This window comes from Rhopalosiphum maidis, chromosome 1 (assembly GCF_003676215.2).
Source record: "Rhopalosiphum maidis isolate BTI-1 chromosome 1, ASM367621v3, whole genome shotgun sequence".
Classification (NCBI taxonomy): domain Eukaryota; kingdom Metazoa; phylum Arthropoda; class Insecta; order Hemiptera; family Aphididae; genus Rhopalosiphum; species Rhopalosiphum maidis.
This window is the reverse complement of record NC_040877.1, coordinates 26,927,790-26,942,378: the sequence shown is the minus strand read 5'-3', so window position 1 is coordinate 26,942,378 and position 14,589 is coordinate 26,927,790. Positions and strand designations below refer to the sequence as shown.

Genomic DNA, 14,589 nt, shown 5'->3' with positions numbered 1-14,589 from the left:
TTTCCAAGGTGCTCGTATATTCGGTACATTTTCCGTCTAACGTCCGGTCGCACTGTACAACTCGCCAATATAATCTGGGACCTCCCACCAAAATCCCTTTTTAGGTTAACTTGTCCATTTGCCCGACCAGTTGCAGTGGCTGGTTGTTGTTGTCATTTTTGGATCACGTCCTCGGAAAAATGGTAAGTTGATATTCGTTTTTTCGTTTTCATCCGATTTTATTTTAACGATCCTTTGGTTTGGTCTATCGCCCGTCTCTTTGTCATTCGGTCGTTAGTTCGTCAATTATGATCGTCAGAATTCGAAATCGAGTTAGCAGATTAGTAGCTGATATTGTTGTGTTTTCAGACGAAAGGTACTTCAAGTTTTGGTAAACGTCACAATAAGACGCACACTCTGTGTCGTCGTTGTGGACGATCATCGTATCACATTCAAAAGTCGAAATGCGCCCAGTGTGGATACCCGAGCAAGAAGCTCCGTCATTGTAAGTACAGTAAACCGGCAGAGATCTCGTCACACCGAACTCCACTTATGTTGATTCGTCATTTTTCATCATTATTGTATTAATTTATTTCCAGACAATTGGAGCGTCAAAGCTCAACGTAGGAAGACCACCGGAACTGGCCGTCTCAGACATTTGAAGATTGTTCGCAGGAAATTTAGGTAAGTCTTTTCAAACCACTATTTACTATATACTATTTTTGTACTTCTATTAATATCGGTCTAAGGATTGGAACCTCTTAAGAGGACGCCATACTCGCATGTGTTGTCTCTGTCTTACTAACGTACATAATAACAAATTTTCGTTCAGCAGAGTACATTTTGTGATATTTAATATTAGAGTAAATTTACCTATTATTAAAGATTATAATAATATCTAGACAATGACATACGTTTATTAATATTATAATTTTAAAGTGAGTTATGACCATTTTAAAGTTGTAATATTTTACATAGCTATAACTCACTTTTAAAGCATATGGGTAAATGTAGGTAAAGCCAACTTAACAAAATGGATTCTGGTGAACGAAAATCTATTATGATGTACGTCAGTAAGACGGAGACAACATGCAAGCATGACGTCCTCTTAACAGAAAATCATTACATGCATATGATGAAGAAAAATCAATAATATACGCTATTACGAATATTTTAATATGGGTATTTCTTGCCCTCACTGAGTATTGTAATGAGTGTTGATCTAGGTGTATAATCTGGAAACCATTTAATAAATTATAAAAGTTTTGCAATAAATGTTAATCTTAATTAATATATGCTAATACGACTTGATTTAAAATGGGTAGTACTTGCTCTCTCTGAGTATTACTTTTTATTTACATTATTCCTTTATAATAGTTTATAGTGAGTATATATATACTTTTATAATTAATTGATTCTACTTTTGTATTTTTAAAATTATTTAGCTATTCAGTTATTATAAGTTTTTTCAATGTCTGTTCATTCTTCGATTAAGTATATATTATTATTTTTTTTAAATAAATTCCAAATCTAGAAGATAAGTATTTCATTCAAAATATTTTTCTTCTAAAATTTTTAAATTATTCTTTTTTCTAATTAATTTTTTAATTTGCTATTTTATTAAAATTAAATAATATATCTAAAATTTCTATTTATTTTCGTATTCAATGCTCTTAACTTTTAAATATCTTTATAATAGAACAAACTTTAAAATTAATGAAATAGATTGATGTTTAAGATATTCATACAATATTGCAGATAGTATTTTTTATTAAATCTAAGAATACATCAATTGATTCTAGTTGCTTTTATTTTATACCCTAATTTCTCTATATTTAATTTAAAAAAAAAATCATACCTGGCTATTAGTTACTTTGAATGTGCCTTAAAATTCATTAAGTATATAAAATTCATAACAATGTTATATAAGTTTGTGCTATGATGTTAAATTTTATTAATATACGCTAATACGACTGAATTAAAAATGGGTAGTACTTGCCCTCTCTGAGCACATGCCTTATATTTTTTATGGTAGTTTTAAAACCAATATTTCAATAATTGTTTTTATTTCTCTAAATTGTATAATATATTTTTTAGTTAAATCATACATGCTATTGAAATAATTTAAAAAGTACAATTTTATTATTGTCTTAACATTTAAAATTGGATTGTAGCTGATTTATATTTGATGTATTGATATGTTATATACTGTTGTCAGGCACATACACAGGGGGATTGTTTTGAGTGTTCAAACACCCCCCCCCTACCAAAATACTCTGGTTTTTGTAAGGTTATTTACTTATTAAATTTTAATGTTAATTTTGTTATATCAATGTTTGTATTTCAAAAAAGTATTTTAAGTATACCTTATTTTCATAAAAAAATGTGTATATTTGTTGAAAAAAGTTCCTCTTTACAATAACTGATTTTCAAGAAAAAACCAAAACTTTTTTTATAGTATGTCCCTGACTGTTGAACATCAATTCTCTAGTTTCAGTATTCAACACTAATTATAATGTAACATTCATAATAATGTTGTATAGATCTGTGTGCGATGATGTTAAATTTTATTAATATACGCTAATACGACTGTATTTAAAATGGGTAGTACTTGCCCTCTCTGAGCACCAATTAAATATGAACTATAAATACAATTCAAATTACTTAAGATTGTTTTTAACTTTTTTTTACTTTTTCAGGAATGGTTTCCGTGAAGGAACCCAAGCTAAGCCCAGAACCAGACAGAGTTAATCATGTTTTCTGTTAAATTGAAAGACCATTAAAAAAATATACAAATAACTTTGTAAATATTGTTTTTGTTTTTATTTATTTATCAATTACTTTATTTAACCTAATAATACCATAATCAAGTTGAGATTGATCTTAAATAACTGCTGTACATTTATAATTTTATTTTAAAAATTTATAATTAATGTAAATAAATTATATTCTGTTGTATTAGTGTTATGTATCCAATTAGGTAATAAATTTATGTAACATTTATTAGTTGAAATCAACCTACACTATATTCCGGATTTAAGAATCGTAAATGTGAACGCTAACAAGTTTTAATATATCTAATGTTTATAGTTTTGTACCAAATTTATTATTATTATAAAAAAAAAAAAATAGGACCTAACATTCATAACTAGCACTGATACTTAATGGCAGTGTCCAATGACTCCTGTATGTTTCACTTGCTGTGTTCTGTCTAGTGGTCATATAAATTATGTGTTTATAGTTTAATACAGATGTAATTTAAAGATAATAAACCAAGCATTTCTATTACATGTAAGGAGATACTTATCTACACAATTTTAAAAAAGATTCGAATGCTAACTAATTATTGATAATTTATTTTCATGAGGCTGTTGATATATTTTTATATTTTAAATATATTTTACTTCTAAATTTTAGGAACGCACCATTTTACAAAATATAAGATGTTTTATTGTGTATCCTATACATACATTATATAATATGTTAGGTATGTATATTAAATTAATAATGATTTTTTAATATATTGAAATAATTGGTGCATTACAGAGTACATAATGTTTAAATTATTTATTATGATCACAAATGTATTGGCTATTGGGTTCGTTCATTGACAATTTTTAATATTTTTTAGTAAATGCAATCAAAAACAATATTCAAAAAAGATCATCATCAATCAGTGAGGAAATTCACTAAGTACTTTTGGAACAAATCTAGTTAAGCACCCGCTCGAATTTTTGGTTTTTTTTTTTGGAAACATATATTAAAGATTATGGTGCTAAAAGTTTTTTCCGGAAATTATTAGTTTTGGAGTAATCTAAAAAAATTATGCTTATTTTGTGTTTTTGAAAAAAATCAATAATATTTTCTTTTGAAAACATATACAGTGTACTCTCGATCATTCTCGGAATATAGGGTAGCAGAGTATCAACCATAGACGTAATATATATTATATGTCTATGGTATCAATAATTATCAAAAAGCAATGACTGGACAAGTTAACGATTTTTTTAACTCGTTAATTTAAATAGTTTTATAATATTCATAATTTTTTTCGTTAACTTTGAAAAAAAAAGTAACTTAACTTAGTTTAAAGTTAAAATTTTCTTATTTGCATAATATAAAATTCCAAACACATAGTAATGTTTATTGGTTAGTTTTTTTTTACACCCAAGAATCTTACTGGGGAAATTTAAAATGATACATCAAAGTATTAACTAGCTATCTAAAAGCCTCATTCAAAAATTTGCATTATTCTTTGGACAAAAATTAATTTGATTAAATATGTTTGAATAAAATTAACTTGAAGTTAACACGTTAATCTTAAAAAAAGTAACGAGTTAATTTAACTTAATTTTAACTTTTAATTTGTTAATACCCAGCCTCGCCAAAAAGTATTAAGAGGACGTTATACCCACATGTGTTGTCTCTGTCTTACTAATACATTAGTAATGATCTACAGATCATAGAAAATTTGCGTTCAGGTGGGTCGGATCAACCGGAGTGGCCGACAAGAGGGGTTCTACTGTAGGTAGTTAATATCAATAGATTAGAATATAAGTTTTAAAAAAAAGGAAACAATGGGAAAATGATATAATACTATAGATAATATTGCATCCTTGCTACAATATACATTCAATTAAATAATTATCTCTGATACATATCCAACTTCATTTAAAGAGCGGCTTGTAGAATCCATTTTTAAAATGGGTAATAAGTAATCATTTGAAAATTACAGACCCATTACTTTATGTCTAGCATTATCTAAAACATTTAAAAAAATTACTAAACTTTAGAACCTTAGATTTTTTTAAATAAATATTTATTTTGACAACGTTCGCAGTGCCGTCTAAATGTCAAATAGAAAACAATCCACAAACGTTTATGATAGTTTTCATTACATATCAAATGCAGCACCTAAAATAACGCATAATGTATTACGTAATTTATAATATTTAAAAACAAGACAATTAATATGGTGTTGCTTACTTTCAAAAAAATATCTAATTTTATTAAGCCATCATGATCATAGTCAATTTTAGATAAAACTTGAATAATTTGTTGTATTTTGCGTTCATCAGGTACACCTTGTAATTTTCGTGCGATTGCGATTAGTTCGTCAATCTTGATTGATTTACTAAGAGAAAGATAAATTCAATTAGGTTATGAAAATGACAAATAAAATGATTAAAATGAAATATTTAAGTATTTACCAATCGATAGTAATCGTTGTGTTAACTAATTCTGTTTTCTCCAATTCTTTGAATACCTGATCTATGTCATTTATTTTGTTATTCAGTACTTTAAATAATTGTTTAGCTGCTTTCGATTCCTTAACTTGTTCCGTATCCATACTTTTTGTTACTTCTTGAAGATCGATCATTAATATGCTAAAACAAATCACAACATTTAATGTAGCTGATCAAAGGTAGTATATTTCTTTAGATATTATCTACAACTTGACTGTTACGCTTACTTTTTGATAACAATTAAGTTCAGTCTTCAATTTAGTGATTACGGACTTTTTAACAATAAGTTTATTTTGTTCTGAACACATATTCTCTATAGCACATTTTAACGTTTTTAAATCATTTAATGTTAATTTCTATAAATAATACTTAAGGTGAATATAATAATTCAAACATTAAACGACATGTCTAGACTACTCCAAATCCAATTGTATCTGTTAAAACAGGAGCCTTATCAACTATATTGCAGGTATTATATGAAGCTTTTTTATCGGCATTATCTAGCTGTATTTTGTTCTCTCTCATGCATTCTTCTATTTCTTCTTTTGCTTTACGTTCCTCTTCTTCGATTGCTTTCAATTTCGCCTTGTTATTTATAACTCCACAACGTTCACACAAATCCGTCTCAGTTGATTCGCCAACACAATATGGCAAAGCAGAAATTGCTTTTTTTAATAAATCATTAATTGGAATATTAGGCGTAAGGCTAAATGCTCTAGAGAGAAGAAGTAAAAAGGGGGAACTCTTTCATTGAGTGATAGGCTTAGCCACTCGGTTAGCTGTTGTTTCAAGCGACAGCTTGATTCAGGCATATTATTAATTATTTATAAGAGATATCCATAATAAAGTACGATTAGGTATATTATGGTACTATTGGTACTTATATATAATCTAGTTTTTATAAACTAAATTAAAACATAATAATTTAAAAAATTAAATTCTGTTTTAGAAATTACGTTTAATCTGCTTTAGTATATCTACCTAATTTGTTTGATCTTTGATGGGTTCAATTTATAAAAATTATACATATATTTAAAAGACCGTTAGGTAATATAAAAATAAAAATAAAAAAAAACTCGATTAAACATAAATTAATTATTTTTAGTTAACACCTAAGGTACATTTAATAATTACAAAACATTAAAAATATTTAAATGATAAGTATATTACTACTAACGAAGTGCTATTTAAATTACATTCTTTAGTATTCCTTCTATTGAATAAAAAAAAATTATTTGTTTATTAATATTTAAAATCACTGTATAGGTATACAGCTAGATTATAATATATTATATATCATTAAAGAGGACGCCATACCCGCATGTGTTGTCTCTTTCTTACTAACGTACATCATAAAAAATTTTCGTTCAACAGAATACATTTTGTGATGTTAGCTTTAATATTAGAGTAAATTTACCAATTATCAAGTTTAAAGGTAAGAATATTATCTAGACAATGACGTATGCTTTTATTGATATTAGTGAGTTATAGCTACGTAAAATATTACAACTTTAAAATGTTCATAATTCACTTCAAAATGATAATATCAATAAAAGCATATGTCATTGTTTAGATAATATTCTTACCTTTAAATTTGATAATAGGTAAATTTATTGAGAAATATACGAAATATAGTGAGGATCTAAAAATTTGAAAATTTCGAAAAAAATGTGTTTTTAGATATTACCTATCTCCTCCCAAAAACTCCATACAAATCTGAAGTCACTGGACTTTTAAAAAGAAACACACAGTGTACAATTTTTTAGAATAATAATAAATGTCATATTGTAATTCACATTGACTTATTTCACTGGCTTATAGTAATTTTTTTTTTAGAGTAATAAATATCACATATGAAAATTTAGTTATGTACAAACTATAAATTCTTCGAAAACCAAATACAATATACAAATTAAACTTCATAGAAAATATAAACAAATTAATTTGACATATTTAACTGTGTAATCAAAATAAATTGATTAAATTAAAATTGAATTAATTTTTACAAAATATTAATAATCATACAATTATAAAAAAATACTTACACACAATTTTTTTTTAATATGTATTTACTATAGGTAACTTTAAAATTGGGATAATAAAAACTAATTGATAATAAATTATAAATATTCACACTTAAATGATAATTTATTTCTTAAAAATTTAATTTCCTTCATTAAATAATACATTTTTCTCGTAAATGTCATAAAATAATTTTCTATAAACCAATTAATTGATTAAAAAGATAGAAAATATAATTTAATTCTTTTGTGTATTTAAGAGGCCGTTATGGTAGAGAAAAATCGACCGTAAAAACATGCTTTCGTACTTCCCATATTCCTCAGCTGAGAAGCTCCTCAAGACGACCTCGTGCCATTTTTTCGAATTTTTTTTTCAAATCGGAGATATTTGCATTTAAAATTTTTAAAATTTTTAAAAAGTCATATAAAATATAAAATAAAAAATATCAAAAAAATCGCTCGAAGTTGTCTAGAGGAACTTTTCAAGTTTATTTTGGTGTATAAATCATATTTATACGACTAGCGAGAGCTGAGGAAAATGGGAAGTACGAAAGCATGTTTTTGTAAGAAAAATCATAATTTTACAGTCGTAATGTGCTGCTCTGCTGAGTATAGCGACAGCGTTCGAGAACAATGTTCATACCACCACCCCGCGCGCGACTGCACCAAAGGTCTAAACTGGTTTTCATATCGCAGTTTATAAATAATTATTGTCAACACGATAACAATAATGTTGGTGACCGAATAATATTTTTCTATAAAACCGATATCGAATTTTATATTTCATGTTATTATTCTGCTCGACATATCTCACGTCATCATAAAATTATCATAATTTGTTTAACAAAAGTACGATTTGAATAATTATTTTTTTAAAGTCTAAAGTCTAAAGATGGTACTTTGGAAGGGTCAAAAGTAAAAAATGTTCAGTAGTTTTCAAAAGCGTCAGGAAAAATCTTGAAAAAATAACGGAAAAACGGAAATTTTTACGCATAACCACTTTTCGAATTTTTTGCATATTTTTCAATAATTTTATCGTTTAGTGTACATAATAGGTAATCTATTTTTCAGCAATTACAAAGAATTTTTCTTTAAATTTTTTTTTAAATAGGATTTGATATATTTTAAATACGCATCAATTTCGACTATTGGCGTCTAATAATTGAGATAAATTTATGAATACATAGTACATACATTTATATTATTTTATACATTTTTATTCAACTATAATATGTTTAATTTTTTTTTTTAAATGTACTAGGTAAAAAGTATAAAATTGTCAAATGTTTATACTATTATATTTTATTTTTAATAAACATGAATCGAAAGTAAAATCGTATTATTTATAAAAGGTATTCTTTTTTTTAATTCGATTCGATATCTATATTTATTAAAGACATATTATCTACATGTTTTGGTGATTTTAATGGAATAAATAATAATAATTATTGCATTATAAAATTAAATAGGCAGAGAATGAGAGAACATAAAGTATATATAATTATAATAAAATGTATGTATTATAATTTATTACTTATAATCAAAAGCAATGACTTTATAACAAGTAACAACTCTAATATCTAATAATTTGTTTTCCGAAAGTCGGCAAAACAAAGTCAATGGAGGGGATATAACCCCTAACCTCCCCCCCTGGGTACGCCACTGGTTATTTTCCCTTCTTGTCAGTCCAATGCCTCTCATTTTAATAGCCAATTTAAATGAAATTTTCGTATAAAGTCCCAGAAGTTTAAAACCATAATAATAATGATTCAGTTCATGAATAATTTTCTGTTTGATTGAATTTTTAGGTTTTTTTACATCACAATCACCGCTATTCTTATTTTGACAGTTAAGTTTGGTGATGTTTACAGTTTCTTCGATTTTGGAACATAATTTGTCCGATAATAGTAACGATGTATATGATATTTTACGAATTTGTGAATCTTGTAGCATAGGATATTGGGAGAAATTGCACACAGATGTGAATTCGAACAAATAATTTTAGATTTGTTACTGTTATACATAAACGATTCTGAAATTAAAAAAAAAAAAATAATATGGACAATTTATCTATAAAACATAGAATATAGGTAATTAAAAATTGTAATAATTACAGATTTATTAATTTGATTTGTTTGCACCATTATAACATACAGTTAGTTAGATAATTACTAAGTAGATATCAATTAATATCATAATAATTGTCAGTGGCGTAAATTGGGTCCAATTTCTGGTGGTGCAGTGGCATATACCAATAATCCAACTTTCTAAGTAAAATCCTTTCCTATAAACTATAATATTTTTTCCCATAATATATTTCTTTAAATTATAAATAAATGTTGAATTATTTTAGCAGTAAAACCATTATTATTATTACTATTATAACTTAAAATTATTTTAAGTTGAGACGGCGTCGTCTTTCCACATATCTCGAATCGAATTCATCAATTACTTGGTCCAAAAATTAATATTATTCTTTTTTTTCGAGCTACAAAATAACTAAAAGGTAAACTACTAAGCCTTCCATTTTGTCCAATAGTCGTTTAAAGGTAAGTTTTTAACCTCTTTAGACACTAAAAAGATCTTTCGCAACCTGCTGTATTAGTAGGTATTGTTCGGAATATTTTTAACGTCTCTATAATTAATAGAAACCTTTTTGAATGTCATTTTGTTTTATGTGTTCTATTTTGATTCTAATTTTTCAGGTACTGAATTATTGCCATATCTTTGATTTTACTATTTTAGAATATAAATAGAATAATAATTTAATTGATAATGCCTAATACATACACGAAAAATTACAATTTTGTACCCATTTAAAATATTATTATATATTTCAATGATTTTCTGGTGGTGCAAAAACATACCTTTACACCACCCAATTAACACCACTGATAATTGTAATTAAGATAATATTTAATTATGGCTTAATAACCATTTAGGTTAATTTTAAAAATGTTTATTTTCTTATTACAGTGGTCAAAAAGAATAAAGGTCAATACAATAATAAAATAAATAATTTTAGGTTTGAACTTGTACATATTTAATCCATTACCTATTATAATTTGGAAATATGTACCAGCAACTTCCCTATGAAAGAGTGATCTACAGGACGTTTTTTAAATAAACAGTACGTACCTACTCATTTTTTTTTTTTTTTTTACTGAAAATTGAAATTTAATACTCAAAGTTGTTTGTAATTACATGCGACTTGAAACTTTGACTATTACGAAAGATTACGTCGAGTGAATGGTGTGTATCCTTCTACATGTATTTAAAAACTGAAAACGTCAGATTCCCGCCGGTCACTTATCTATACAATTATATTATATTTGAAGATAAAAACTCATACTACCTACTACTTACTAACTTAACTACTGGTGTTCAAATAAATGTAAGTAAAATAATCTACTTCAACTTTAAGCCGGTATTTTAAATTAATAACTTATTCTGGATATTATACATGTATATATGTAGTATATTGTATATTGTAAAAAATGTACTATATTTGAATATTTGATTGTAATCAAATCTATATTAAAATAAATATTATTAGATGTTAACATTAAAAAAAAATAAATAAATAGTAGCTGTAAGTACAATATTACAGCTTTAATAACTTAAAATTTTCCAAACCTAGTACGTTTCGTGAATATTTTCAAAAACTTTTTAAAAACATTGATTAAATACAAAATATTTTATACACGTTTAATCAATACATTTAGTAATCATAAGTAGGTACATGTTAAATTTTTGCTACTCAAAACCAAAATGGATAATATGTTTGTGAATCATCCAACATATTATTATTCAGTTGGTGTTAAAATAATATTTTTATAATTATATAATTTGTATAATGAACGTTCTTTATAAATGGCACATAAAAGAAATAACAAAATGCATTTTATCGACATAATATAATTCTGTTTAAAAACTACTATTAAATCATTTAAAACATTTAATATTTTTCAAAGTATTTAACATATCCAAAACATTGAACACTAGTTATTTAAACATAAGTAGTTAATTAAGCATTCTGTAATATAGATAATTTACCATTAATTTTTTTTGTTTTCATATTTTTAGACAGAATGTTTAACAAAAAGACCCACTTCTAAAAGTTTTTCAACAGTACTAATTATTAATTTATTTAAAACTGTATGGCTCATAGTAGGAGCACTAAAAAAATAAGCAACAGGCAGCTTCCAGTTAGAGTACAAACCTCTTGCCATGAATACCAATGCTTGAGAAGCTGGTTTATTTATCCTACCTAAATGCCCTAGATCTTCAAACCCTTCAACTAGATCTAACGATTTTGAATATTCTAAACAAGTTTTTATTTTCATTTCATCAAATGCTACTATACAATATTTTTCTCTTTCTGTTAATGTTTCGGTTTTTATTTTAATTTGTTTAAAAAGATTAGAATTATATCCAGGTAAAGATTTTGAATAACCAATCCATCTTTTAATAGTAGAAACTCTTGGGAGAACAACTTGTAATTTGTTTTTTAAGAATGTGTATGTAGTTGGTGATTTATAAAATAAAAATAAAGAGCAAATTTTTTTTCATTTAAAGTCCATTGTTGTCGAGATTTTACCAAGTGTAGAGTTTGCATAGTTACCAAAACACAGGCTGATTGAGACTGGTATTTTAAAAAATTGATCATATTAGCAGTATTTAATTTGTATGATACGGTTTTTAAATTTGAACGTAACTTACATAAAGACAAATGTTTATTTTTTAAAAGCCCTTGTTGTCGTTTTATAATAGATTTTAATTTAATCTTACGTGGTGTATCTTAATTATCTTGATTGTCTTTCTTAGTTGAAAACAATTTTTTTGGGGAAACTGGTGTTAGAATATCCATCAACATATTATGAATCCCTAGAAAAAATAAAATTAATATATAAATAAGTAAAAATATAAAAATCATAAAATTATATTAATTTATTATTATTGACAAATTAATAACTAATAATTAAAACATATTAAATAATATAGAATATTATTTAATAATTTCAAAATCAGTCAATCCAGGTATTTTTATTATTTTTTACAACATTAAAATTTACTTACCGGGTGATACTAGTGGTGTAGGAGGATACAAAGGTTTTGACTTGGAAGGTGTACAAAAAGACAAATTCATTTGTGTTGCATAAACTTTAGTTGGTGTTTGGACATATAATTCTTCATCTCATGAGTCTTCTTTAAATAATTTAGGGACTGCTGTCTTTTTTAATCTTATTTTTCTTTCATCAGTGAAATCAGAATCATCAAAATGATCTTCACAAACCACCTTATTTTTTAAATTTGTCTCAGAAAGCAAATCTATGTTTCCTAAAATACCAATAATCACTTATTTTATTTAATAAACTACAATTAATGTTTTTACTTTTATTGTGAATTTAATTGGAATTTTAAAATAATATATATAAATTAAATAATATAATAAATCACTTAACTGAATTATTCAACCACAATCTTGCACGTCCTGGGTCTGTGGGAAATTTGAACAAATGTAATGAACTATTGGTTCTCTTGTTTTACCACAATTAAAAAAAACACACTTATTTCCTTTTTGCATTTTAAAGAATTTAAAAAATATGATTTAATTTTCAGTAAATGTTATACAAAAAAACAGGTAGGTATTCAAAAAATGTTTACATTTGAAATAAATATAAGTTTTGAACGCATACTACTAACTTTACATCATACAGAAGAGTAAGAGCTAACTACCAATCAAGGAGTACGACTTAAAATCGTTTTATTTTTATTTCAAAATTATAATATAATATACGTATATATATTTATATATATATTTATTTTTAGTCTTTTTCACAACAGTATTTTTTTTATATATCCTTTGTTAAGGGCTATAAATAGCACTGTAATTGTATTGCATATAATATGAAAAACGATTCTGAGCGAAGAAAGTTTTTCAGCTAGGAATGTATAAATCGTTATTTTACTCGTGATTTCGTGATAATCTATTTTTGACAACATTTATTTTTCATACGCTCAAAAAATCGTTTATTGACACTAGAATTTTTTAACAGTTATTTGAAGAAAAAATTATTGAGAACCTTGTATGGGATAAATTAACCTTAGGTTCAAATCACAAAAATGTTATAAATTTTCAACTTCAAAATTCCTTGCAAATTTTCGCGATTTTGACATATTTTGTAAACTTGAATTTTAAATGCTTATGAACAAAAATTGTGACTAACGATTTTTTATTTTTTTTTTATTACGATAAGTACAACTTACAATAAACCTTGTATTAAATTTTAAAGATTTTTTGGTTAGCCAATTTTTTTTTATAGTCATATCAAAAAAAAAAAAAAAAAAACTTAAAAAACTTAAAAATTTCAATTGTCTATAAGTAGCTTAAAAAAAGGTATAAATATTTAACGTAAATAGATAATGCTAATATAAACATTTGGTGAAAATTTCAAGTATTCACAATGATTCGTTTTTGAGTAACAGTAAAATCAAAAAATCGATTTTGTCGAAAAATGTTTATGCGTAATAGTTCTCGTTTTCCGTTACTTTTTTAGGGTTTTTTCTGACGCTTTTGTAAGCTACTGAAAATTTTTTACTTTTGAAGTTTTGACCCTCCCCCCCTCTAAAATACCAATTATATTAATTTTTCTTTTCATAGAGGGCTGAAGTCAAAAATCAAAGCACTATTAATACTCCAAAACGTAATGATAGACACAAAAATAAAAATAAAACGCTTGTCAAGTCAGAGATCGGCATGTAAAGTTTCTTGATTTTCAATTTTTAGAAATGTATTAGTTGTATGCAATATGTATGTATAAAGTAATTTATTTTTATATGCATTTAATGAGATAGATCTCTGGAACCGGATAGCGGATTTTGTTGTTTGGGGTCTTGTTAGATTCACATTGGCTAGGAAAAGTGCAGTGAAGATTTTCAGAACTATATCTTTTATAGTTAATTCACTACAGAGCTTCAAAAAAAAAATTAAAACTCATTTTATTGGGCGTTTTTTATGTTTTTCAGATTTAGAGGTTATAGTTTTGTAGTAAGTTAAGTTAATGATTGTAGTTAAAGTTCTGAAAATCTTCACAGCATTTTTCCTAACCAATGTGAATCTAACAAGACCCATAAAACAAAATCCGTTCTTCAGTTTCGATAATCTATCACGCTAAATAAAAATCTAGCAAAAAATAACTATTTTTTTAACTGAAAAATGTTTAATCTCATATTTTATATCTACTTGATATTCTATTTTTAATGAGCTATCAACCAGATTTTTAATTTAGGAAAAAAGTTAAAAAAAATACAAATTTTGGGACTATTTACGCCGATGTTTT

The 14,589-nt window shown here is 25.6% G+C and overlaps 1 protein-coding gene and 1 pseudogene across 1 annotated transcript; one reads left to right on the top strand and one right to left on the bottom strand.

The window, feature by feature from the left end:
* The first annotated feature begins 22 nt into the window (after positions 1 to 22).
* Positions 23 to 2,789, top strand: LOC113554509 (probable 60S ribosomal protein L37-A). Its single transcript, XM_026958395.1, has 4 exons — positions 23 to 182; positions 349 to 484; positions 579 to 663; positions 2,679 to 2,789. The coding sequence occupies exons 1-4, from the start codon at positions 180 to 182 to the stop codon at positions 2,728 to 2,730; spliced, it is 276 nt and encodes a 91-aa protein (XP_026814196.1). The 5' UTR covers positions 23 to 179; the 3' UTR covers positions 2,731 to 2,789.
* Positions 2,790 to 4,554: 1,765 nt separating this feature from the next.
* Positions 4,555 to 6,037, bottom strand: LOC113560551 (annotated as a pseudogene).
* Between the last annotated feature and the right edge of the window lie 8,552 nt (positions 6,038 to 14,589).

What these genes read in the sequence shown, in the direction of transcription:
- LOC113554509 (XM_026958395.1), top strand. An exon ending in GAGCAAGAAGCTCCGTCATT is followed by an intron (nt 485 to 578) that starts GTAAGTACAGTA and finishes ATTTATTTCCAG; the next exon opens with ACAATTGGAGCGTCAAAGCT. An exon ending in ATTGTTCGCAGGAAATTTAG is followed by an intron (nt 664 to 2,678) that starts GTAAGTCTTTTC and finishes TTACTTTTTCAG; the next exon opens with GAATGGTTTCCGTGAAGGAA.